Consider the following 25,200-nt stretch of genomic DNA (forward strand, 5'->3'; position numbering starts at 1 on the left):
TATATATATATAATATATATATATATATGTAAATATATGTATATATATATATGTATATATGTAAATATATGTATATATATATATGTATATATATATGTATATATATGTGTATATATATACATATATATATGTATATATATATATACATATATATATGTATATATATATATATAATATGTATGTAGTTACAGCATGTATATGGAACTTGTGAGTATGTATGTAATATACATCAAACATTATGACAACTCCGGTCACAGCCAAAAGTAAAAAATAAATTTCTAAAACTTTAAGGTTTATTATGTATATATTCTATTTCTCTCATGCATATATATGTAAATGGAGAGTATATACATGTATCCAGAAGGTATATATGAGGTAAATAATATTTGTGAGAAGCTATATACTCGGGCTCCCTCTCCGCTCACGGCCGCCATGGACGTAAACAATCGTTGAAAATATTTGTTTCCTTTTTTTTTTAGCTTTTCTGGGTTTGCAGGTGAGGATATGTATTTTTTTGTGCGTTTGAGAGAGAGGCCATATTCTGGGCCATGCCGTGGCCAGGTGGCCAGGGCCACAGGGCCCCGGGGGACGCCAGGACATGAAAGGCAGAGGTGAGGAAGTGATGGTCTTGGACCCGAAGGTCGTGAAAGGAATATCCAAGTGATGGTCGTGGTCGGGAAGGGGTCGTGGGTGGCCAGAAGGGGGTCGTGAGTGGCCAGGATTGGTGTCGTGAGGGGGCCAGGATGGGGGTCGTGAGGGGCCAGGATGGGGGTTGTGAGGGGCCAGAAGGGGGTCCTGGTTGGGTCAGGAGGAGGTCGTGAGTGGCTGTCCCTCATGTTTATAGGTCATGAGTAAAGTGTAAAAAGTTTTAAATATTTAATTCAATAATCGAAACATCTAAAATTGGTATTTTGTGTTGACAGATTAGAATGGGCGAAAAGTCTGCAGCCTCCAAGAACAATGACTGCTACTTCTATTATTATTCCTCCTGCTCTAAGGTAAGGTCTTTTCCTTCTAGTTTGGTTATTTAGATTCTTAATTCTTTTATTTTTAGCCCTTAAAATGTAAGCATAGTTACAATGAATAGTTTAAAAGACAGCATTGAATGACATAATGAACTCTGTGTGTATGGTGGGTCCGTGATTCTAGCTACCTGGATCACTCTACCTAATTAAATCCATGCCCAGATCATCCAAATCAAGAAAAGGGTTTGGGTGATTATCACCACAATGGTGAGTGACCCAAAACATATAATCAGCAAAGTAAAAAAAAAGTACCTAGATTGTATGTGGATGAGGTTCTGGGAGTTCTTCTATGTTCTTCTTTATTGTTTGTACTACAGATCATTATTATTGTTTGTATTACAAGTCTTATGATGTTTTCATATACTACACAGCTGTTTATCTTACAGGGTGCCACTTGTCCTTTCCGCCACGAGCCTGCAGCACTTCGGAACGAGACAATGTGTATTTACTGGATGCAAGGCAACTGCAATAAGGCTAACTGCATCTTCAGACACATGGAGATCACTGTAAGTTGTGAAACACTTAATATTATTAGTTACAGGTAATGAGTGTCTAAGAATTGCTGGACATAAATATGTCTAAGAATTGCTAGTACTAGTAATTTTAAAATGTTTGTGTGCCTCGCGCCCAGTGACTATCCCACGTCAATTCTTCACCCGGATTTTCAGTGTGTTGTTGGATTTTTGGTCATTTGACCATAAGAGTCGCCACTCTTTAGTCCTGACGACTTTTATACCCCTGTGCGTAAAAAAAAATCTAATTTTTTTTGTCTTCTAAAAATGTTCATTTGTGTTCCCTGAGCACGGGAAAAATAAAAAAAATCACAGGTTACATATTTTGGCTGCAATAGGCAGAGGAAGTCTGGCAAAATGTAGGCATTGACAGAGCAAGCATCAGAGGAGGTCAGCTCCGCCATTGCTGTCAGGCGGGAGTTGCAACAATATTTTTACCTAATTATTTCAATGTCTGATTTTTTTTTTTTTTTTTTTTTTTTTTTTGCAATAATATTATTCAATAGTGTGTAGTGTGATATATTTATACAGTGGTACCTCGGAATACGAGTTTTTCGGAATACGAGCAGGATTTGCTCGGAACATATGCCTCGGAAGGCGAGTTTGTTGATACCCGTACAGGCCGACCTAGCGCGTGGTGGTACGGCGATCGTCGCCCCTCACCCCTCAGTTTACCAGTGCCTCGCGCCCAGTGACTATCCCACGTCAATTCTTCACCCGGATTTTCAGTGTGTTGTTGGATTTTTGGTCATTTGACCATAAAAGTTGTTATTATATATCTCGCCACGGGTCCCAAGAAAGCTAGTGGTAAGGTTCAACCTAAGAAAATAGTGTGGCATTTCGGGCGATCGAGCGGCAACACTAAAAAGTGTATACTCTTTTCACTGTCCTGACGTTATTTTCGATGTACGTATTATATTTTTGTACCATTATGTTTGCAATAGAATGTTCTAGAAGAACATAAGTATAAAATGTCACACAAGGATGCATTAGACCGGCACCAAATAAAAAACTACGTCGATTACACTTGTCGTGTCAACAATACAATGGTCTTACCTCGATTGTGCAATGCTATGCCGTTCTCCCAAATAGGCTATGTGGCTATTAGAGAAAACAGAAATTTCATGGCGGACATTTTCAAACTATCCCAAAGCCGATTGCATAACAAATAGTTTATAGAAATATTTTTCTCGTGACTCGTGAGTGAGTCCGCTGTGCGACCAACACAAAATGTGGTAACGCTTTCGAGCGCCGTGATAACGCTAAAGTGTTAAGAAAATGTGTAAAGTATGGGAAGAATTGCAAAGTTTTGTTGAAATAACTCTGCCAGATAAAGCTGTAACAGGCTGTTGCATTGACCTTTTAAATGACAATGTGATGTCTTACTACAGACAAGTGTTAAAATGTAGGGAAAAACAAGTGTCTTGACAGATTATTAGTAAGACAAAGTCTTGTATACAGACCAGACCACAATAGAAGGTGAAGGGACAACGACGTTTCGGTCCGTCCTGTACCATTCACAATCGACTTGAGAATGGTCCAGGACGGACCAAAATGTCGTCGTCCCTTCACCTTCTAGTGTGTGGTCTGGTCAACTTACTTTAGCCACGTTATTGTGACTCATCGCCTGCAAGTCTTAGTGGTATGCAGGCAAAACGTGCCAGTGTGTGCACACCAGTGAAGTCCTCACTGCCTGATGTTATAATGGAAGGGGACTCCCCTTCCAAACAGTAACACCTCTTCTCCTCCCTCCTCCACCATCTTCCATACACCAACAGCAAGGTAAGTAATAACTTGAACATAGTTTTGTAGGTTTATTTAGATGAATTAGGTATAAAATTTAGTTTGAAGTGAGGTTTTTGGGTAGTCAGGAATGGATTAATTCATTTCCCATTATTTCTTATGGGGAAATTAGCTTCGGATTACGAGCTGTCTCCAGGAACTCTTAAACTGAGGTACCACTGCACAGTGGTACCTCGGATGACAAGCGTCCTTGTTTACGAGTTTTTCGGATTACGAGCAGGATTTGCTCGGAAAATTTACATCAGAATACGAACGTATGCCTCAGAATACAAGGGCGTTGATATGCATACAGGCCACCTAGCGTGTGGTGGCACGGCAATTGCCGCTCAGTTTACCAGTGTCGCGCCCAGTGACTATCCCATCTGAATTCTTCACAAGGATTTACTGTTTCTTTTCGGATTTTTTGCTATTTGAGCATAACGTTTGTTATTATATATCTCACCATGGGTCCCAAGAAAGCCAGTGGTAAGGATCAAGGCAAGAAATCGCACGTGAGGATGACAATAGAGGAAAAACAAAAGATCATTCGGAAGCATGAAAATGGTGCACATGTTGATATAGGCAGTACAACAAATCCATGTCAACGATATGCACATGCCAAGAAAAAGAACATTATGAGTGCTAATGTGGCAAAAGGCGTATCAGCAATCATGAAACAAAGACCACAAATACTTGAGGAAGTGGAAAAGTTATTATTAATTTAGATACATGACAAGGAGTTAAAAGGTGATAGTGTTTCAAGAGGTCATCATTTGTGAGAAAGCCAGGGTATTGCAGGGTATTGTTAGTTTGACTCATCGCCTCCAGGGTATTGCACGAAGACCTTGTAAAGAAAACCCTTGGAACGAGTGCAGATATGATAGACAGAAAAACCAAATGTGTGTGATGTGGAGGGTTAATAGTAAGGCATGGGTGACTAGGATTTTTTCTGGGGGGAGCCCCGTCGGCTCCCCGGAGCTATCCCAGGCTGATATGCTAATGTCAGACTTTGGCATCAGTCATGTGTATGGAGTTCTTAGGCCTACCGGGGACCACGGCCAGAACCGGGCCCCCTCAGAGAGGCAAGGGGAGCAATGGCCTATAGAAGCCCCCGTGTAGTTGGAAGCATTCTATGTCTGCCATCGACCGGAACAGGCACCCAGAAAGGTAAGCGCCCCAAAACAAACCCCTATTCTGGTTAAAATTGCTACCAAAAACCGAACTAGTGGATAGAACTCCCCAACCGAAAACAAGCAAACTAGTGTGACGTCACACACTGCCGCGCCGCTGTCTGCGCAGCTCCCCCCTCCCCGGGAGGGGGAAGGGGGAGCCCCAGACCCCCCGCGCCGGCTACCCACACCTCAGTTCTTGAGGCTGATGCTATAGGCGATGGTCGTGTGCTCTGGCTCCGGTGTCGCTACTGCACTGTGCTTTGCGTGTGGTGTTAGTTTTGTGGGTGCGAGAGCCAGGAGTTATCTTCAGTACTCGGGCTGCATGCGCCTAGGGCTGCCTTCCCTAGGTGCCCTGTAAGTACTGCCCTTGGGGCTTGGGGCCACCTTCCACAGGCTCCTCGGGGTCTGCCTCTGCTGGTCCGTTTTACCTTTCGGTTTTTCGGCCGCCTGTTGGGCTCTTGGGTGTTCTGTTCTCCCTTGTTACCGGCAGGTAAGAGGCAGTTTGCACTGGTAAGGGGCGCAGGGTGCTTCTCAGCTTGTATTTCCCGACATCGCGGCCGGCTCTGTTCCTTGGGGTTCGCTGTCCTCTTGCGGGGTTTTGTTTTTCTTTTTGTTTTTGCCTGGTGGGGGGTTCTGTCATTTTATTCAGTTTGTTTTTGCCCTTCCACTGTTCTCCTCGGTGGCGCCCCCTGCTAGGTCCCCGTGAGTGTACACGTCCCTGGGGTTCAGCTTTAGAAGTTTGCTTGGTAGTTTTGGGCGCCGGTTTGCAGCACCCTGCCTGGGACTACCTGAGCGCGATTCCTCTTAAAGTACACGCTCAGGACCCTGGGAATCCCCTAGGGGGCGCGTGGGTCCGATGGATGTGACCCCGGAGTCCCCACTCGCTGTGTGCGAGTTTGAGGGTTGCTCGGTCCCCTTGTCTCAGGGTGACCCTCATTGTTTTTGCCTCTGCCACGCTGCCTGTTGGGTCGGTGATACTTTTGACCCTGAGTCCTGTGAGTGTTGCTGCTTGCTTGTGACTCAATTTACCCAATCCTCTGATGATTCTATTCGGGTACAGGCGGCACGTGCGTTGCAGTCTAGGTTTCGTCTGTTGCAACGCGCTCGGTTGGTTGCTTCCCCGGATGCCCCGGGGCTGCCCCGCTTTGCTTTTCGAGACCCGGACTTGGGGGTGGGGGTCGCTTCGATCCTGGTTCAGTCCGCACCTCCTCGTCCTTCCCCTTCTGTTCGTTCTGGTCCCCCGCCCCTGCTTCCGGCCCCGAAGCGACTGAGGGTTTCGGGGTCGGAGCAGGGGTTACTTGATCTCGAGACTCGGGCAGCTTCGGGGGTTGCCCCTTCCGGGGGGGCGGCAGAGGCATTCGAGTCTTGTCTCCCGGCCGAAGCTTCAGGGTCTGACCAGTGGGCCCCCCTTCCTCCAGCTTTTCCGGCTGCTCCGTCCTTGTCTTGTGGGGTCGGGGCTTGGGGAGAGGACTCGGCCTCGGGTCCTGTGGTGACGGACCTCGAGGCTGGGGAGGGGCTGACTTGGGGGCCTTGGGCCCCGCTGGACCCCGCCTGGGTTTTTCTTCCCACTGAGCTGGGCTTATTGTTACAAGGAGTGGGGTTTTCTTTTCCCCCCTCTGCGTACGAGTTGGATTTGGTGTCGGCCCCTCCCCGGGTTCGGTTCCGTGTTCCCCCGGGTACGTCGGTTCCGTCCTTCCGGAGGTTTTCGGCTTATCGCATCCAACCTGGTGTGGTGCGAGTGGCCTTTGCAGCTTACCTCCTGCGTGACCCGGATTATGCCTCGGAAATGGATCCGTCCACGTTCAGGTTTGGGACTTCGTTCCCTTTCTGGCTCCGTTACGAGGTTCCGGAGTCGTCCTGGCTAGCAGACTGCCCCTTGTTTGGTCTGGATTCCTGGCATTCCTTCTGTCGTTCCCGCACGCTGGAGTGGCGGGAAGCTTCCACGGTGCTTCAGGTTTTCCTGGGGGGTGAACTTGAGTACCTGAATGAGTGCTTGTTTGCCCCTGCCCTTCCCCGCGATGTGGGCATTATTCAGCTCCATGTGCAGGTTCCCTCCCTTTCGGCGGCGCTCGTGGCGGAGGACTTGCGCGCCCGGGGCCTTTTGTGTTCGGCCTTGCGGTTCTTTTCCCTCCTGGAGCTGTCTTCAGATTGGCTCGTGGAGGATGTGGGGACGCTTGGGTCCGTCCCGGGGTCCGGCACCTTTTCCTCGGCTGCGCGTTCGTCGGCTGCCTTGTTGAAGCTGTTCACGCCGATTTTGCGGGATGCGGTTTCCCTGTTCTATGCTTCCCGTCTCGCGTGTCGGCAGGCGGTGCTGGGTTCCTCCGTGGAATCTGCTTGGGCTCTGGCTCTTAGGCGTTCTTCACCTTTTTGTCCTCTCCTGTTTGGGGAGTCGGCCGTGGCGCAGTTTATTCAGGCTGCGTCGGCGGCTTGTCGTCCGATGTCGGACTTGTTGGTTTTCCGCGGGTCCCGGGGTGGGTCTTCCCGGAAAGGTCGTGCCAGGGCTCGGGGTTCCTCTCGTCGTGGTAGGCCTCTGGTGTCAGGTTTGGGGTTGGCTCCTCCTGCGGACCCTCCCTCGTCTGGTCGGCGCGGTGTTCGCGCTGTGCGGGGTTCTGGGTCTCGTAAGGGTCGCCGGCCCTTTCGCGGTTTGCCCCCTTGACGGGGCGATGGGGGGGCGGCTTGCGCTGTTCGCCCGCGCCTGGTCCCACGATTCGTGGGCCTTTCGGGTCGTGTCTCGCGGCCTGCGGTGGCATTGGGTGGCCCCTCCCCCCTTTGGGGGGTCGGGGCTGGCAGGGCAGGTTTCTTCCCCTGCGCTCTGTCGAGTCGTCTTGGAGTGGGTACGCTTGGGCGTCGTCGAAACGACGTCGTCCCTCAGATGGGTTTCCCGTCTGTTTCCGGTTCCGAAACGGGACTGCGCGGACCTGCGGTTCATTCTGGACTTGTCCCGTCTGAACCCCTGGGTTCATTGCCCCTCCTTTCGGATGACTACGCTGTCTCAGGTTCGGCTCCTCTTGGAGCCGGGAGCTTGGATGGTGTCCCTGGACCTCCGGGACGCTTATTGGCATGTCCCAATTCATCCGCAGTTCAGGGACTGGCTCGGTTTTGTTGTGGGGCGTCTGAGTTACCGCTTTCGTTGTCTCCCGTTCGGGTTGAACCTGGCACCTCGCGTGTTCACGCGCCTTACACGGGTTGTGGTGGCTCGTTTGCGTCTTCTAGGTGTTCGGGTGTTGGCCTACCTCGACGACTGGCTGGTTTGGGCTCCCAGTCAGCTTGCTTGCTAGCCAGGGATTTGGTTCTTTCCCAGCTCGCCGAGTTCGGGTTCTTGGTGAACTGGAGGAAGTCCCATCTGGTTCCCTCTCAGGTTCGGACTTGGCTGGGTCTCGTGTGGGACTCTCGAACCGCCTCCTTGTCTCTCCCTCCCGAGTCTCTCCTGCGGCTGCGGTCCCGCCTTCGTCTGTTTCTGGAGGGCCCTCGGGTCACCCGGCGGTTGCTCGAGGGGCTGTGCGGGAGCCTGAACTTCGCGATGGTGGTCTACCCGCCGGGTCGGGTTTGGCTTCGACGGCTGTTCTGGTTCCTTCGGGGTTCCCCCTTCCGCCTCTCTCGCGATCGCAGAGTTCGACCCCCGGGGGCCTTGCGTCGGTTGCTGCGTCACCGGCTTCCTCTTCGGGTTTTTCGGGGTTCAGTGCCTTGGCGCCTACCCGAGCCCTCGCTCGATGTGTACACGGATGCGTCGTCTCTCGGCTGGGGTTTTGTGACCAGTGCTCACCAGGCCGGCCAGGGGCGTTGGGATCCGTCCTTCCGTCGAGCTCACAGTACGGTGCGGGAGTTCGCGGCAGTGTGGTTTGCTCTGGGGAGGATTCGGGTGGCCCGCGGATCGACGATTCGGCTCCATTCGGACTGCTCTCCGGTGGTTCATTGCCTGAACCGCGGGGGTTCGATGCGGTCCTTGTCTCTTTGGGGTTGGTCGCTTCGGGTGACTCGTCTGCTGAGTTCTCGGGGTTTGGCTCTCCTGGCGGTTCACGTACGGGGCGTGTCCAACGTCTTGGCCGACGCCCTGTCTCGCTTCGTTCCCCTCTCCACGGAGTGGACGGTCGACGTCGAGTCCTTCCGTTGGCTTTGCCAGACGTTCGGGCGCCCCGAAGTGGACCTCTTCGCGTCGGCGTGGTCGCGGCGTCTTCCCGTTTATGCGGCGCCCTTCCCCGATTGCGAGGCTGTCGGGGTCGATGCCTTTCGGCTAGACTGGTCGAGGTGGGGGTTCCTGTACCTCTTTCCCCCGGTTCGGCTGTTGCTCCAGGTCCTGACTCGCTTAGAGACTTACCGGGGGAGAGTTGTCCTTCTGGCCCCTTGGTGGCCGGCCCAGCCTTGGTTTCAGGTGCTGGTTGCTCGGTGTCCGAACCCGAGGGTTTTCCCGCGGCTCCGCCTCTTTCAGCAGATCGGGCCGGTACGTCACGTAGCTGGTTCGATCTTCTCCTCGAGTCTTCGCGTATGGTTTTTTTGACTCGAGTCTATCATCATCTCTATGGTGATCAGGTGGCCTCCTTGTTGGTGTCCCACCTGAGGGCTTCTTCTCGGCGGCAGTATGAAGTTTCCTGGCGGTCCTTCCATTTCTTTTTGCGTCTTCGTCGTGTTAGCTCCTTGTCTGTTCGGGTGGTCTTGTCCTTCCTCTCGTGGTTGTTTCAGGACCGTCATCTTATGCCTAACACTGTCGCTTCGTATTGTGCGGCGCTGGCGGAGCCGCTTCAGCTTGCTTTCGGTATCGATGTTACGTCTGCGCCGTTTCGCAAGCTGTCTCGTGCATTGTTTCACCTCCGGCCTGCTCATGCGTCGCCTGAGCCGTCCTGGTCTTTGGACAGAGTGCTCGCTTTCCTTTCATCTCCTCGTTTCGTTGTGGCCCCTTCGGTCCAGGATTGTTTTTCCAAGGCACTTTTCTTGTTGGCTTTGGCCTCTGGGGGTCGGGTAGGGAAGCTTCATGCTCTCCTCCGGCGCAGGGGTTTCTGCTCTTTTGGTCGTGGTGATAGTTTTGTTCGTTTGCAGCCGTCTCCTTCTTTTCTGGCGAAGAATGAGACTGCTGTGTTCCGGAGGGGTCCATGGGTGGTTGATGCTTGGTTGGTCAGGCCGGGGGTGCATCATGTTTTGTGTCCAGTTGTGGCGCTTCGCCGTTATTTGCGCGCCACAGCTTCTGTGTCCGGGGACGCGCTGTGGGTTGATCCGGTTTCCCTTCTTCCCTGTTCACGGGTTCGGGTCTCTCAGGTCGTCCGCAGGGTTATTAGGTCCAGCCAGCCTGCGGTCTATCCCCGTTCGTAAGTTCGCGGCTCTTGCTGCCGTCTTTGGGAATACAGGCATACCTCAGAATGCGAGTTTAATCCGTTCCTGGAGACGCCTCGCCTTCCGAAAACTCGCATTCCGAAGTTAATTTCCCCATAAGAAATAAAGGGAAATGAATTAATCCGTTCCTGACTACCCCAAAAACCCCACATCAAACTAAATTTTTATACCTAATTTACCTAATTCATCTAAATAAACCTACAAAAGTATGTTCCAGTTATTACTTACCTTACTGTCGAGTGCTGTAGGCGTATGGAAGATGGTGAGGAGGGGGGAGGAGGAGAGGAGTTAGTGTTTGGAAGGGGAGTCCCCTTCCATAATCACATCAGGCAGTGAGGACCTTTCTGGTGTGCTCTCCCTGGGACGTTTAACCTGAGTGCCACTAGGTCCTGGTTGAGGTTCACTGCTCGATTTCTTCACCAAATATTTGTCCATGAAAGCTTGCTTTTTCCTTCTTCGCAAGCTCTCTCTGTAGTAAGGCATCACATTGTCATTGAAAAGATTAAGACAACGGCCTACTACAGTTTTGTCTGGGTGAGTGTGTTCAATAGTTGTTTGAATCTCTTCCCACATCTGACACACCTTCTTCATTACTGCAGAAGGGACATTCGCTGGTGCTGTTGCCACCACCTCCTCCTCCAATGCAAAATCATTCGCTGCTGTGTTGGCTTGCTGTTCCTGTTGAAGGGCTAGGAGTTCTTCGGTGGTCAGTTCTTCGTTGTGTTCTTCCACCAACTCCTCCACATCATCACCATCCAATTCCAAGCCCATTTTCTGGCCTAGACTAACAATTTCCTCAACAATAGGCGCATCATTTATAGGCTCAAACCCCTCAAAGTCTAGTTCTCTCACACCTTCAGGCCACAATTTTCTCCAGCCAGAGATCAGGGTTCTTTGAGTCACTTCTTGCCAGGCTTTGTCAACGAGTTTTAAAGCACTAAAAATGTTAAAATGCTCTCTCCAGAACTCTTTGAGGGTGAGGTTTGTGGCTTCAGTCACTTCAAAACATTTCCGGAAAAGTGCCCTTTCATACAGTTTCTTAAAATTCGCTATGATTTTCTGGTCCATAGGCTGAATTAGAGGAGTGGTGTTAGGAGGAAGGAATTTAACTGTGAGGAATTTATTGTATTGAGGCATCAAATCATCTTCCAAGCCTGGAGGATGAGCAGGAGCATTGTCAAGGAGAAGCACGGCTCTGAGTGGCAATTGTTTCTCCTGCAGATATTTTTCTATGGCAGGGCACAGCACTTCATTCACCCACTCCGAAAAAATAAGCCTAGTCACCCATGCTTTTTTATTAGACTTCCACATCACAGACAAACGGGTTTTCTGCACATTATACTGTTTGAAAACCCTTGGATTTTCAGAATGATACACTAGCAAGGGTTTAATTTTTAAATCGCCACTCGCATTTGAACACAGCACAAGCGTAAACCTATCTTTCATAGGCTTGTGTCCAGGCAAGGATTTTTCCTCCTTGGTAATGTATGTCCTCTTAGGCATTCTTTTCCAAAACAGTCCTGTTTCGTCACAATTAAACACTTGTTGCGGTAGGTATCCCTCAGCCTCTGCAAACTCTTTAAATTCGTCAATAAATCGTCCAGCGGCTGGTTTGTCTGAGCTGGCTGCCTCCCCATGCCTTGTAACACTATGGATACCACTTCTCTTTCTAAATTTTTCAAACCAGCCCCTGCTTGCCTTAAACTCTTTCTTATCTGCATCTGCATCACTCGTTGCAGGGGTCTTCTTTAGAAGGTCTTCGTGCAACACCCTGGCTTTCTCAGAAATAATGGCCTCCGAAACACTATCACCCCTCAACTCCTTGTCGTGTATCCAAATTAATAACAACTTTTCCACTTCTTCAAGTATTTGTGGTCTTTGTGTCGTTAATGTTCTTACTCCTTTTGCCACATTAGCACTCATAATCTTATTTTTCTTCTTAAGTATAGTGCATATTGTTGATGTCGCTTTGTTGTACTGCCTACAAAGATCAACAACACGTGTACCGTTCTCATGCTTTCGAATGATCTCTTGTTTCTCCTCTATTGTCATCCTCACATGAGCTTTCTGGCCTTTATCCTTACCACTGGCTTTCTTGGGACTCATGGTGAGATATATAATAACAAATTGTATAGACAAATCACCAAAAATCCAACAAAACACTGAAAATTCACGACAAGAATTGATGTGGGGGTAGTCACTGCGCGCGAGACAATGGTGAACTGAGGGGCAGCGGGGCAGAGGGGCAACGATCGCCGAACGACCACGCGCTAGGTCGGCTGTACGCGTATCAACAAACTCGCGTTCAAACTCGACTCCCGAAGTAACCATCGCCTTCCGAGACAAATTTTTGGAGTAAATACACCTCGCCTTCCGAAAATCTCGCATACAGGGACAATCGCATTCCGAGGTACCACTGTATGTCTTGGTCTGATATTCGGGCGCGGGGATTTTGGCGGTCGAACAGGGTCCTGGCTGCTCGTTACCTTGTGAATGTCCCTGGGCCTCGTCGGGCCTGTGTTGCTTTGGGTCGGCGGTTGCAGCCAGTTGTCTCGGCTTCGAGTTGAGGGGTGAGCGACGACCGCCTCCTGGGTAAGTCCCTCTTTTTCTATCTGTGGGTAGTTAGCTCCGGGGAGCCGACGGGGCTCCCCCCAGAAAACCAGCGTTGAATGTAATGAAACGCCATTTTCTGGGTGAGTCCCGGAGGCTCCCCGGCATCCCTCCCTCCCTCCCTCCGGTCGGCGGTTTTTCGCGTTTTTGACATCCAGCCTCAAGAACTGAGGTGTGGGTAGCCGGCGCGGGGGGTCTGGGGCTCCCCCTTCCCCCTCCCGGGGAGGGGGGAGCTGCGCAGACAGCGGCGCGGCAGTGTGTGACGTCACACTAGTTTGCTTGTTTTCGGTTGGGGAGTTCTATCCACTAGTTCGGTTTTTGGTAGCAATTTTAACCAGAATAGGGGTTTGTTTTGGGGCGCTTACCTTTCTGGGTGCCTGTTCCGGTTGATGGCAGACATAGAATGCTTCCAACTACACGGGGGCTTCTATAGTTCTTCTATCATTGCTCCCCTTGCCTCTCTGAGGGGGCCCGGTTCTGGCCGTGGTCCCCGGTAGGCCTAAGAACTCCATACACATGACTGATGCCAAAGTCTGACATTAGCATATCAGCCTGGGATAGCTCCGGGGAGCCTCCGGGACTCACCCAGAAAATGGCGTTTCATTACATTCAACGCTGTAACATATTTAGTATAGCATGTGTCTTGCTTTCACATGCAACAGATGGTGCTGTTTTTCAAGAAAAGCAGAGTTTTACCTGTCACAGGTGTGGCATCAATACTTATACTTACGAAATGAATGGTATGGTAAACAACACAGCTCAATTCAAAAACAATGTCACACAAAATAATTTAATAAAAAAATAAAATAAATCGAAATCTGAAAATAAAATTAATCAATGCAATCGGAAACATTGAAATGGAATGCGTGACATATTCAGTATAGCGTACACGTTGCTATTATGTGCAACAGATGGTGCTGTTTTTCAAAAACCCATGTTTTTTCCTGTCAGCATCTATATAGTAGGTATATAAAAAGACGCGCCTATTTGAATGCAACGTTGTTTCAAAATTTCAAAGCAATCGGTGAAGAACTTTCGTAGATTACAGTGTGTGTTGCTCTTATGTCCAACAGATGGCACTGTTTTCCAGAAAAAAAACAGATTTTTTCCCTGTTACAGGTTAGGAATGTATATAATAGATATATAAAAAGACGTGACTACTCGAGTGCAACGTTGTGTAAAAATTTCAAAGCAGTCGGTGAAGAACTTTCGGAGATTAGCGATTTTGAACAAACGAACATTTCCATTTTTATTTATATAGATTTACAGACATTATATATAAGTATCTACATGTTTTATTCAACATAACTCTAAAACTAAGCTGGTATGGTGGGTTCAGGCAATATAAAAGAGACGTCGCTACACACACAGCTGGCGGCTGCCTCCCTCACTGGATCAAGGCCAGACGCACTAACAATTCTATCTAACACTAATGCCTGGGAACATGCCAGAACAACTACAGTTAGGGATTGGCGATAAGTAATTCCTTCCTAGCCTGGATACGAACCCAGGCCAAAACGCTCAAGAAACACCAGAAATAATTGTGCATTTCCTACAGTGCAGGCAGGAGGGATACATAATAATTTCCACTTGGAAAATACTAGCAGTGCTGGTTCCAAATTTGTACACAGAAATGACACCATATAAGAACATAAGAACAAAGGTAACTGCAAAAGGCCTATTGGCCCATACGAGGCAGCTCCTATTTATAACCACCCAATCCCAAAGAATATGAGACCAGATGTGCAGATGTACATGGCTTGATGTGCAGAATAGCCTTTTTGAAAGGCAGAGGTGCAATAGGGATCCAAGAAAAAGAGCATAATCAACATCAAAGGCCCAAGACATTTAAACTCTGTTGACCAGATCACACACTAGAAGGTGAAGAGACGATGATATTTCGGTCCGTCCTGGACCATTCTCAAGTTGATTGTCTTGAGAATCGACTTGAGAATAGTCCAGGACGAACCGTCGTTGTCCCTTCACCTTCTAGTGGTCTGGTCAACATACTTCAGCCATGTTATTATGACTCATCGCCTGCACATTTCAACTCTCTTTGTATTTATAAGAGAGACATAACTGACTGACCTCTCACAGCTTTCAATAGAGAACTTATCTTCAATAGATAAACAAAGACCTTCAAAGAATATCTGATCAACTACAATTCATATGTCAGGCTGCGAGCAGCCATGTCGAACAACCTGGTTGGCTAAACCATCAACCAGAATGCCTGGTCAGAGAACTCGTCGCTGATATGTTTATCTTCGGAATCATCAAAAGGTAACCGTATGGTATGATGTGAAATATTCTCTGCAGACTTTTCTACTACAATATGACTTTATCTTGGCTAAATTCTTTTCAGAAACAAAGGGATAGAATTGCGTGTTGGTTTGAGAGTCAACCGGGAGGTTGCAAGAAGCCGCACTGTCCCTTTCAGCACCAAAATATTTTGGACCACCCCAGAGAAGAGGATATTAAAAAGAAGCCTGATTGTAAGTATTTATCTCCTCTCCTGTATGAATTCTTTGAGCTTTAGATCTGGGTAGATCAGATCTTTAGATCTGGGTGTACCTGGGAAGATCAGGGTACAATGGACAGTGTTGTATGGGTATAAGGTCTCCCAGATATACAACTGATGATAATAATAATAATAATAATAATAATAATAATAAAGTAGAAAATACTGTAATAATAATAATAATACATAATATAAAAAATCATAATCACACAGCCACCAATTACAGTCATCCAGGCACAGTGTACTTTTGGTGTGCTTGGGGTTACCCAGTATGCAGGTTTGAATCCTTTTCATGACTCCTATACTGATTTTCTCATTGATACATGTTAATGTGAATTCATTGTGTATGGATGGCAGTCTTACATCACAGTCATCCATAACAGTCACCTGCCACATAGGTACCCATCATAGTCACTTATCTATATTTCAGTGATATTACCCGTGAAAACTGAAGAAGAAAAGGAGGTGGAGAAGCCGTCGGTGACGGACGTGAGCGTTGAGTCGGAGCGGCAGGTCCTCCTGCCCCAGGCCTTACTCGACCCTGCTTTAGTTGCACGACAACCTCAGTTCAGCGACCCTATAATTGTTCAGCTTCAGGATGGTAAGCTACCACCTTTTTGATTACTGGTTTGTTATTTAAATCACTGTAGTTGTGTGCACCTTGATTTAGTTGTGTGACCTTAATGTAATCAACTTTACCTCAGTATAGTGTGCATCAGTGTAGTCATGTGTACTTCGCTGCAGTAGGAACATTTGATATTGGTTGTTAAACTGTTAACACAAAATAATTCTGTGTCCGGCAGGTGAATCAGACTCTGAGAGTGTATCGGGATCGCCCCAGAAGAGAATAGATCCATGCCCAAGACTGAGTGCCCAGATGGAGTGGGAGCTGAGGAGACTCCGGCAGATTCAGGAACACGAAGCCAACCTAATTGGTTACACATTTGAGGAAGATCACAATGACCAATCAGAAGGAAAAGTATCAAAAGTCGAGGAAAAGGCTGAGGATCCAGAGGAGGTTAGTAAAGTTATTTATTACCGGATATTGGATTTGTAGGCCTAACCCCCTGCAATGTGCACCTGTTAGATGATGACAATCTAATCATGACAACCCCAAATTTATTCTGAAAACATTTTTTTATGTTGATATTGTAAATTAGCATCCAGAAATCACAAATAATCCAAGTAAAAAGTCTCTACTTGTGATTTAGCTGTATTGGTCCAGAGAAGTTGCATTTTTCTGAGGGGAGAGAAGAATTATCAGGGGAAGTGCCAAGCCATTAAAACTATATAGCACTTGGAAGGGGTGAGGATAAGGATTTAGGATGGGATGGTGGGAAGGAATGGTGCTCAACCACTTGGACGGTCGGGGATCGAACATCGACCTGCATGGAGCGAGACCGTCGTTCTACCGTCCTGCCCAAGTGGTTGGAACCTTTCTGAGGGGAGCCACAAGGGGCTCAAAAGCTACTGAAGCTACTGTATACTGATAGTGTGCCATCTATTAAGTCATCACTTCTATAGGTCTACTAGGGACCAGCGCCAGAACCTCCCCCCCCCCACCTCACAAAAGCACAGGGAGAAGTGGCATTTATTTTTGCTACTTTACTGGGAAGCAAGTAAAAGGAACAGTGGTGGTGTCATTTTCCAATACACTGCGTAAGTGTTGTCGCTCATGCAGTGAGTGCTCACGCCATAACTAGGTGTGAGGCTAGTACTTGGTTGTGTATGTGCACATGGCTACTAGGCCTCCATGCTGAATCCAGTGTTCTGCTTGTTTAAGCTAGGTGATGGTGGCATTTTCCAATACACTGCATAAGTGTTCTCGCTCACACAGTGAGTGCTCTTGCCATAACAAGGTGTGAGGTATGTGTACTTGGTATGTGCGTATGGCTACCTTCCCTGTGTGCTCCCTAGGACTGTCCTTGCCACTGTTATCTTCCCCGGAGTGTTTGGGAGTTGCTCCTCTTAGAGGTACGTTACGTTAGAGGTGAGTTACGAGGTCCTGGAGTCCCATTGCCAGGGCGATGGGGGGGGGGGGGGTAGGCTTGCACTGTTTGCCCACACCTTGTCCGACAATTTGTGGGCGTGAATCTAAATCATTTATATATAATGAATAAGAGGTCCCAGGACAGAGCACTCCACTTAAAACAGCTTCCCACAATTTATCCCATTTTAACCCCCACTTAACCCCATTTATACTAACTCTTTGTTTCCTTTGGTATTCGTTATACTTTGGTATAGCCATGCCCTAATCCAACATAATATAGTACCTCCAATACCATGAGCCTCTAACTTTTTTATCAGTATTTCATTTGGAACTGTGTCAAAATCTTAGCTAGAGTCAAGGTACACAACATATCATACCTTACCATTATCAACTGCTTCAACTATGCTTAAATAAGTGATCGCAAATTTGTTAAACATGAGCGGCCCTTTGTAAAACCATGTTGTGAATCATTTATTAATTTGTTTTTCAAGATGAAGATGAATGGTATTTGCAATTATCGATTAAAGTAATTTTCCCACAATAGACGTTAAGCTAATTGGCCGATAGTTCGATGCAAGTGATCTATCTCCTTCCTTGAAAAAGAGATAGTTGTAGCAGTAATTAGCAGCCGAGGGTAACACTACTTTCTAGACATGTGGGAAGTCTGGTAGCTGTCGTGGCTCGTGAAGTGGCTCCCTCTTCCTCTCTGGGCATGTCTCCCAGTTATGGGTTTTATTAATAATTGGAAGGAAGGATTTGTTTTAACTCATTTAATAATTGATGATATAATTAATTTAGGAACTGTATTTATGTTGTCTTCAGTCTTTAAACTGTTGATTTTAATGTTAAATTAGGTCAATTCATGAACAAATCCACAAGGGCCGTGATGAGTCAATTCATTTTGGATCGAGATGTTGTGGCGATGCGGAAATTAATAATCTCGTTTTCTGGAGTAAATTTGTCATGTACACCATCTCTTCCATGACTTACTAAATTATTTTATTTATTAATTTATGCAAAACAGCAGCATTTTATTTTCTGCTTGTTACATTAAACAATTCATAAGTAATGTGGAAAATTAGTTGCTTGTCATACGAACATTCATAGCTGTGTTATGTATTTACGTATTATTTTTCTTGCAGTATGTAGTTGAGGAAGTTGTGGAAATTGAGGAGGATAATGACACGGTTCATCGACGTCTCTTCCACAAAGCAGCCGGCCACCGCTCCCACTTGGCAGTCAGTACACTACCGGAACCTGCTGATGATGATCTTAGGCACAGCATTCTCAAACACAGAGTAAGCCCAAAACAAGGGGAGGTTCGTGCCAGAAATAAGGCTTCAATACCTGCACCTGCACGATTGGGAGGTGGGGCTCCAATATCTGCACGGATGGGAGGTGTGGCGGGAAGGACTCTTGCCGAGACTCTGGGCACAACCGGCTCCCTGCGAAGGATACACGTCAAGAAACTTAACAGCAGAGGAAACTGTGCAGATAATGTCAATGTAAAATCAATTGCACATAGAATTGGGGAGAGTAAAAGTGTTGTGAGCCGACTGGGTGGCAGATTAGGGCATCAGGATCCACTAAGGGGCAGCACCCCAGAGGAAGAACCGAGCCTAACTGAGAAAGCCCTAATGGGCCGAGTAGGGGTGAAAAGAGGCCAACTGCTAGATTCTAGTGAGGATTCCAATACTTCTAAAAGTGTTAAGAAACGTATTTCTAGAAACACACCAGAAAAGACAGTTACGGTTGAACTTGACTTCACCATAAAAAGTTTAGCTGATATTAGAGCTGAAAAGCGAAAAAAGGGTCCCACAAAAAAAGTACAAAAGAGTGAAATTAAAAATGGGACTAATTCACTTCCTTATGAAGTGAAGGAAGTCACATCACCTAAGAATGAAGGACAAGTTCGTGTTTTGACCCTTGCTGAAATCAGAGCTTCAAAACGTCAGGCAGTAACCACTACGGAGGACTCTGGGGCTCGACAAAAGAGACCTCCATCACCAATAACATTTAACAATTCATCTAAGAAATTTAAGTCTGAGTCTAAAGAAAGAAACTTTCCAGCAAGTACAAATCCCACCAGTAACAGTTCTCTTAAACAAGTCTTACCAGAACAAAAAATTACCTTCAGTACAAGAAAGATTTCCATCAATCGCTCTCCTGTTAAAACTTCAGAATGTGTCAGCCAGCCCTCTCACCAGGATATACCACCCACTAGAGCTGTCAGCCAGCTCTTGCAACAGGATGTACCACCCACTAGAGTTGTCAGCCAACCCTCTCAGCAAGATGTACCACCCACTAGAACTGTCAGCCAGCCCTCTCAGCAAGATGTACCACCCACTAAAGTTGTCAGCCAGCCCCCACACCAAGATGTATCACCCACTAAAGCTGTCGGCCAGCCCTCTCACCATGATTTATCACCCAGTAAAGCTGTTACTCAGCCCTCACACCAAGAAATACCAGCCACTAGAGCTGTCTGTCAGCCCTGTCATCAAGATGTACCACCAGATAGAGCTGTCAGCCAGCCCTCTCATCAAGAAGTACTACCCACTAGAGCTATCAGTCAGCCTTCTCACCAAGATGCACCACCAACAAGAACAGTACAAACAAAGGGGTCTGTAACAAAAACTTTTCACTCGCACAGTGAAACAGTTCAAGAAAAATCTCTTGGGAATAGCGAAAAGGTTAATATTGATGTCCCCAATTCTGCAGTGTCGATATTGGTCTTGTCTAATAAACTTATGCCAACAGCCAATGCAAAGTTAAATTCCAGTTGCAACCGTGAGCCTCTAAGCAGAATTGATTCGTTACTAGATGAGGAAGAGGCATTGTTGCTAGAGGGAGACATGCTAGAGTTGGAGGATGATGATGTTGATGAGGACGATCTTTTACTCTGAAGTGTTTGAATTGTGGTTTTTAATATTTAGGTGGAATAATGTACAATAAAACTAGTTGGGAAGGAAATTATTTTAGCAAGGAAGCATACTTGATGACCTTAAAGAAGGTGACAAATAAATAACAAAGAAACATCCTGGTGCGAGCTAAGCTTGCAGTTCATCTGGCTACGAACGATGCTTGTAGTTCGCCTGTTCTGCATTAAAAATGTTCTGCATTTTCATCTGGTTTAATTTAAGACTTTTGAATGTTATCTTTTATGTCTACATATTGGATTTAATTTTATGGACTTGAATTCATAAGGATTGAGGATTCCTCACGAAGGAATTTGTTGATGCTGTACTGAAGTCCTGTAAGTTATTGTTATGCTAATTTTGTAGAAGTTTACAGTCAGGAAACTTCAAAATTTCACCCATTGTTATTTTATTAATATTTAAGAAATGTAAGTCAAAAAATTATGTTTTAGTTAATTGTACAGTACTTAAAAATGGTTGGAAATATTTAAAACTTTCTTCATAAAAAGACAAAATATATTTTGTAAAAACAAAATATTACCTCATGTAAAACTTAATGAGGTAATATTTTGCTCATTGACATGTATAGGCCTGGGGGGGTTGGGTCATAATAAAACTCCCTCATATTACAGTGGTTTTATTACTTAATAAATTACTTACTCCCAATTTAATTTGGGAGTAAGACATGTATGGGGGGACAGTTGTCATTCAAAGATGAATGGAAAAGTCTCACGTGGTGATGGCAGTGTACATATTGTGCCTTAACCCTCAAACCGCGCATATCATATATATATATGTTATCAGTAACAACCGAAACCGCGCATATCATTTATACAGTATATGATTTCGTGTCTAGTGCTATAATTTAAACGCCCTGCATGGGATAGGGGTAGTTATCGGCGAGCCTCAACCGACCATAAACAAACCTCGCCTGGGGAAAAATCCAGCGAGGGTCCCCTTTGTGTACAGGCCTCAGTTACCTGGCGGATACCAAGGCGAGTACCCTGGTACTCGTACCTGTACCCCGGGTACAGGCCCAGAAAGGGCCCGGGTACAGGCCCAGAAAGGGCCCGGGTACAGGCCCAGAAAGGGCCCGGGTACAGGCCCGGAAAGGGCCCGGAAAGGGCCCGGAAAGGGCCCGGGTACAGGCCCGGAAAGGGCCCGGGTACAGGCCCGGAAAGGGCCCGGGTACAGGCCCGGAAAGGGCCCGGGTACAGGCCCGGAAAGGGCCCGGGTACAGGCACGGAAAGGGCCCGGGTACAGGCCCAGAAAGGGCCCGGGTACAGGCACGGAAAGGGCCCGGGTACAGGCACGGAAAGGGCCCGGGTACAGGCCCGGAAAGGGCCCGGGTACAGGCACGGAAAGGGCCCGGAAAGGGCCCGGGTACAGGCCCAAAAAGGGCCCGGGTACAGGCCCGGAAAGGGCCCGGAAAGGGCCCGGGTACAGGCCCGAAAAGGGCCCGGGTACAGGCCCGGGTACAGGCCCGGGTACAGGCCCGGAAAGGGCCCGGTACAGGCCCGGAAAGGGCCCGGGTACAGGCCCGGAAAGGGCCCGGGTACAGGCCCGGAAAGGGCCCGGGTACAGGCCCGGAAAGGGCCCGGAAAGGGCCCGGGTACAGGCCCGGAAAGGGCCCGGGTACAGGCCCGGAAAGGGCCCGGGTACAGGCCCGGAAAGGGCCCGGGTACAGGCCCGGAAAGGGCCCGGGTACAGGCCCGGAAAGGGCCCGGGTACAGGCCCGGGTACAGGCCCGGAAAGGGCCCGGGTACAGGCCCGGAAAGGGCCCGGGTACAGGCCAAGAAAGGGCCCGGGTACAGGCCCGGAAAGGGCCCGGAAAGGGCCCGGGTACAGGCCCGGAAAGGGCCCGGGTACAGGCCAGGAAAGGGCCCGGGTACAGGCCCGGAAAGGGCCCGGGTACAGGCCCGGAAAGGGCCCGGGTACAGGCCAAGAAAGGGCCCGGGTACAGGCCAGGAAAGGGCCCGGGTACAGGCCCGGAAAGGGCCCGGGTACAGGCCAAGAAAGGGCCCGGGTACAGGCCCGGAAAGGGCCCGGGTACAGGCCAAGAAAGGGCCCGGGTACAGGCCCGGAAAGGGCCCGGGTACAGGCCAAGAAAGGGCCCGGGTACAGGCCCGGAAAGGGCCCGGGTACAGGCCAAGAAAGGGCCCGGGTACAGGCCCGGAAAGGGCCCGGGTACAGGCCAAGAAAGGGCCCGGGTACAGGCCAAGAAAGGGCCCGGGTACAGGCCAAGAAAGGGCCCGGGTACAGGCCAAGAAAGGGCCCGGGTACAGGCCAAGAAAGGGCCCGGGTACAGGCACAGAAAGGGCCCGGGTACAGGCCCAGAAGGGGCCCGGGTACAGGCCCAGAAAGGGCCCGGGTACAGTCCCAGAAAGGGCCCGGGTACATGCCCAGAAATGGCCCGGGTACAGGTCCGGAAATGGCCCGGGTACAGGCCCAGAAAGGGCCCGGGTACAGGCCCAGAAAGGGCCCGGGTACAGGCCCAGAAAGGGCCCGGGTACAGGCCCAGAAAGGGCCCGGGTACAGGCCCAGAAGGGGCCCGGGTACAGGCCCAGAATGGTGTAATGATCTGGGGCTCAGATCATTGGTTCTCCCTTCTCCCCTCCTTTCCTTCTCCCTCTCCCCTCCTTCCTTCTCCCCTCCCCTTGGCCGTCATTCGTCTCCTCTCCTCTTCCCCCCCCCCTGTCGCCCATTTGTCAGGGTCAAGAGGTTGACCTGAGGGTAGGGTGGTCGTGGATACCTTGGCTTCTCCCACTCAACTTCCCCACTCAGATATTTCCCTCTCCACCCCCTCTCATCCCTCTCTGTCCCTCTCAGCAGCGGCCTTCCCCATACCAGGCAGAGTCAAATGTCCCTACTCGCTATCTTAGAGGAGACAGGCTTGAACATAATTTATCAGTTTTGTAAACATTGCTCGCAGGTGCCTGCACTCCATAGACGCGCCTTGTCCCCCTTCTCTAGCTGGGGAGAGCTGACTCAATCTTCAGGAATTCATGTAGCTTTCCACGACAGATCAGTGAAGGTGATTGGCCTGAGATAAGGGCCAAGTCCTTATTGGCCCTAGAGAGCCAGACCTCAGGCCTACGTGTTAAATGGTTGGCCATTGCCAAAATAATGGGTGGAGCCCTGGGGCTGTATTAGATGGTGGGAGGAGTAATCCTTCCCAGCAATAAGTTGGTAAAACTAAAATTCATCAGTGTGTCTTGGGAGTGTATTAGGAACTGGGCCGCAAGCCCGTATCCTCGGGACTGAGGGCAGCCATCAACATCGTGGCCGTAGTGCGGGTATTTAAGGTAGAGTAGCACTTGAGTTTCGTGCCCTCGGTAAATATCCATTGTGCCTCTAGGGAAATAGAATAGGTTATGTGTTCAAATTGTCTTAATAAAATAAAATGTTTCATAAAATAAATTGTATAGCTTGTCCAGTGGTATTCACTTAACTCCCCTTTGATATATTTTGCTACTTTGTCATTTTTTAGGTGTTGTATTGGAAGCCCCACAGGTTCTCCTAACAATTAATCGACACTAAAGTTGCCCTTGGATTTAAATTAGTAACGTAAATTACACAAACTAATTTTCCAAAATTTATTACTGAAATTCATATTACCCGGAGTCCCATGGTTACTGATTCCTTGCCTTCCTGGGGGATCGGTGATTGACACATTCAGGTATGGTTGGTCGGGAAGGTGGTGGCAGTGTAAATGTGTTTTGTTATTGTTTTTTTTTTACTAATAACCCTTTTCCTTGGTGTATCTTCCTCATTTAATATTCCTCTTACATACGTGGCAGTCCAGTGAGGGGTCATACTGGACTGTAACAGTGTTAAGCTGGGGTATTGAGTGGAGAGAGACAGAGATGTACAACAGAGAGCGTATATTACGATCACGAGAGATAACACGATAACAGGGTTAATACTGGGGAACATTGGGTTATTACAATAGAGGCCGCGGTTATTACGACAGGGTAAGCGGTCTTACAATGGTAGCAGCGGTGTTTCAATAATTTCTTGACGATTATTGAAGCCTCATGCGCCTGTCCGTTCGGTTATGTTATGTGGGGAGGGTGCAGCCGGGGCCCATGAGATAGAGTCGACGGTAATCCTATGTGGTGCGATTCGCATATAGTAGGCGATTCTAGGGTCGTGCGGGGCTGGGAAGTTTAATTATATACAGTAAGCGTATGCGCTAATCAGACAGTTTAGCGTGGAGGCCGCCTTGGGTAGTTGGAAAGGGTATTATTTTTCTCGACCCTCTGCAACTACGGACAAGGGTGCTGCGTGGTGGTTTTCGCAGCAACAATTCTAGGTGTCGAATTGTCGGGGCGGGGAAGTATTAGGATGCTAATTATTATCCCCGAGGGCGTGGTAGGCGACCCAATCGCTAGATTTTTACGGTACAGCCATGAAGGTACCAAGAGTTCACTGAGGGATGGCCTAGTAGATTCTCTAGCAACGGAATAACGGTGGTGTCGGACAGTTAGATCCGTCGGTTGTTCCGCATTCTAGTCTAACCGTTGACCGCGAAGGACAGGATTATTGGGTACTGTCGGGATCTAGGTGGATGTGGTTACCTAGGCTTGGAGGAGCGACAGGGCGGGCCGGGACGGGACGGTTATAGGTTAAATCGAGATTTCCTTAAGTACTAAATTAAGTTCCCTGTATATTAAGTTCCTTTTCAGGTTAAGTATCCCTTCGTTAGTTAAGTGTTTCCCCTTGTTTACGTAATTCTCGTATATAAGTGTTATTATCTTTCTAAGTATTTGTTTTACATGTTTAAGTCTGGATTTTGTTTTCGTATTGTGCAGTATTAATTCTTTGAGGGAATTACTAAAAGGTGAGTGGTTTACTGTGTTCAAGTGAAGTGCGGTGTATAAAGTGAAGTCAGTGAAAGAACTGAAATCAGTGAAATCGTGGAAAATTTTTGTGATGACATTTTTCAAAGTCGCTTGGAAAATCTCAATTTCGGAATAAATTCTAGTTTTGTGCCGGGCCATACGATCATCGGGTCGTCAGTGTTAATTCAAGTGTGCGATTAAAGTGATCCGAGTGCGAACTTTGAGAGACCAAAAGTTGAATTTGGTCATTTAAGCGAATTAGCGTTGGGACTCTGAATTTTCTAGCGATTTTACTCAGCGCCCAGTGTGACAGCGCCCAGTAATTGTTTGCGCTCAACCAAGTGTCTAAGTGTCTCGCGAGTAGTATATTCAGTTCAAGTGATAAGCGAACTACACGTCGGTATTTTATTTATAATTTTGAGAAAAGAAATACTTAGTTAATTAAGAATTAGTGCGGAGACAACTTTCTGAGGATTAGGCTTCGTGACAGTGAGCGCACTTTCAATTTTT

General features: G+C 48.0%; 1 protein-coding gene across 2 annotated transcripts; it reads left to right on the top strand.

The window, feature by feature from the left end:
• Positions 1-380: 380 nt before the first annotated feature.
• Positions 381-20,473, top strand: LOC123763500 (zinc finger CCCH domain-containing protein 11A). Of its 2 annotated transcripts, none has more exons than XM_045750634.2 (7): positions 381-496; positions 924-998; positions 1,412-1,531; positions 14,786-14,915; positions 15,372-15,542; positions 15,745-15,959; positions 18,074-20,473. In XM_045750634.2, the coding sequence occupies exons 2-7, from the start codon at positions 930-932 to the stop codon at positions 19,832-19,834; spliced, it is 2,466 nt and encodes an 821-aa protein (XP_045606590.1). In that variant the 5' UTR covers positions 381-496; positions 924-929; the 3' UTR covers positions 19,835-20,473. The 2 variants fall into 2 exon arrangements, with proteins under 2 accessions (XP_045606590.1, XP_069158111.1); XM_069302010.1 differs by lacking the exon at positions 381-496 and adding an exon at positions 588-611.
• Positions 20,474-25,200: the final 4,727 nt, after the last annotated feature.

The sequence above is a fragment of the Procambarus clarkii genome, chromosome 5, assembly GCF_040958095.1.
Source record: "Procambarus clarkii isolate CNS0578487 chromosome 5, FALCON_Pclarkii_2.0, whole genome shotgun sequence".
Classification (NCBI taxonomy): domain Eukaryota; kingdom Metazoa; phylum Arthropoda; class Malacostraca; order Decapoda; family Cambaridae; genus Procambarus; species Procambarus clarkii.

Excerpts from the sequence above, each read along its gene's own strand:
- LOC123763500 (XM_045750634.2), top strand. The coding sequence starts at position 930 with ATGGGCGAAAAGTCTGCAGCCTCCAAGAACAATGACTGCTACTTCTAT. Across the intron at positions 1,532-14,785 it reads TCAGACACATGGAGATCACT|AAACAAAGGGATAGAATTGC; the intron begins GTAAGTTGTGAA and ends AATTCTTTTCAG. Across the intron at positions 14,916-15,371 it reads TATTAAAAAGAAGCCTGATT|TGATATTACCCGTGAAAACT; the intron begins GTAAGTATTTAT and ends TCTATATTTCAG.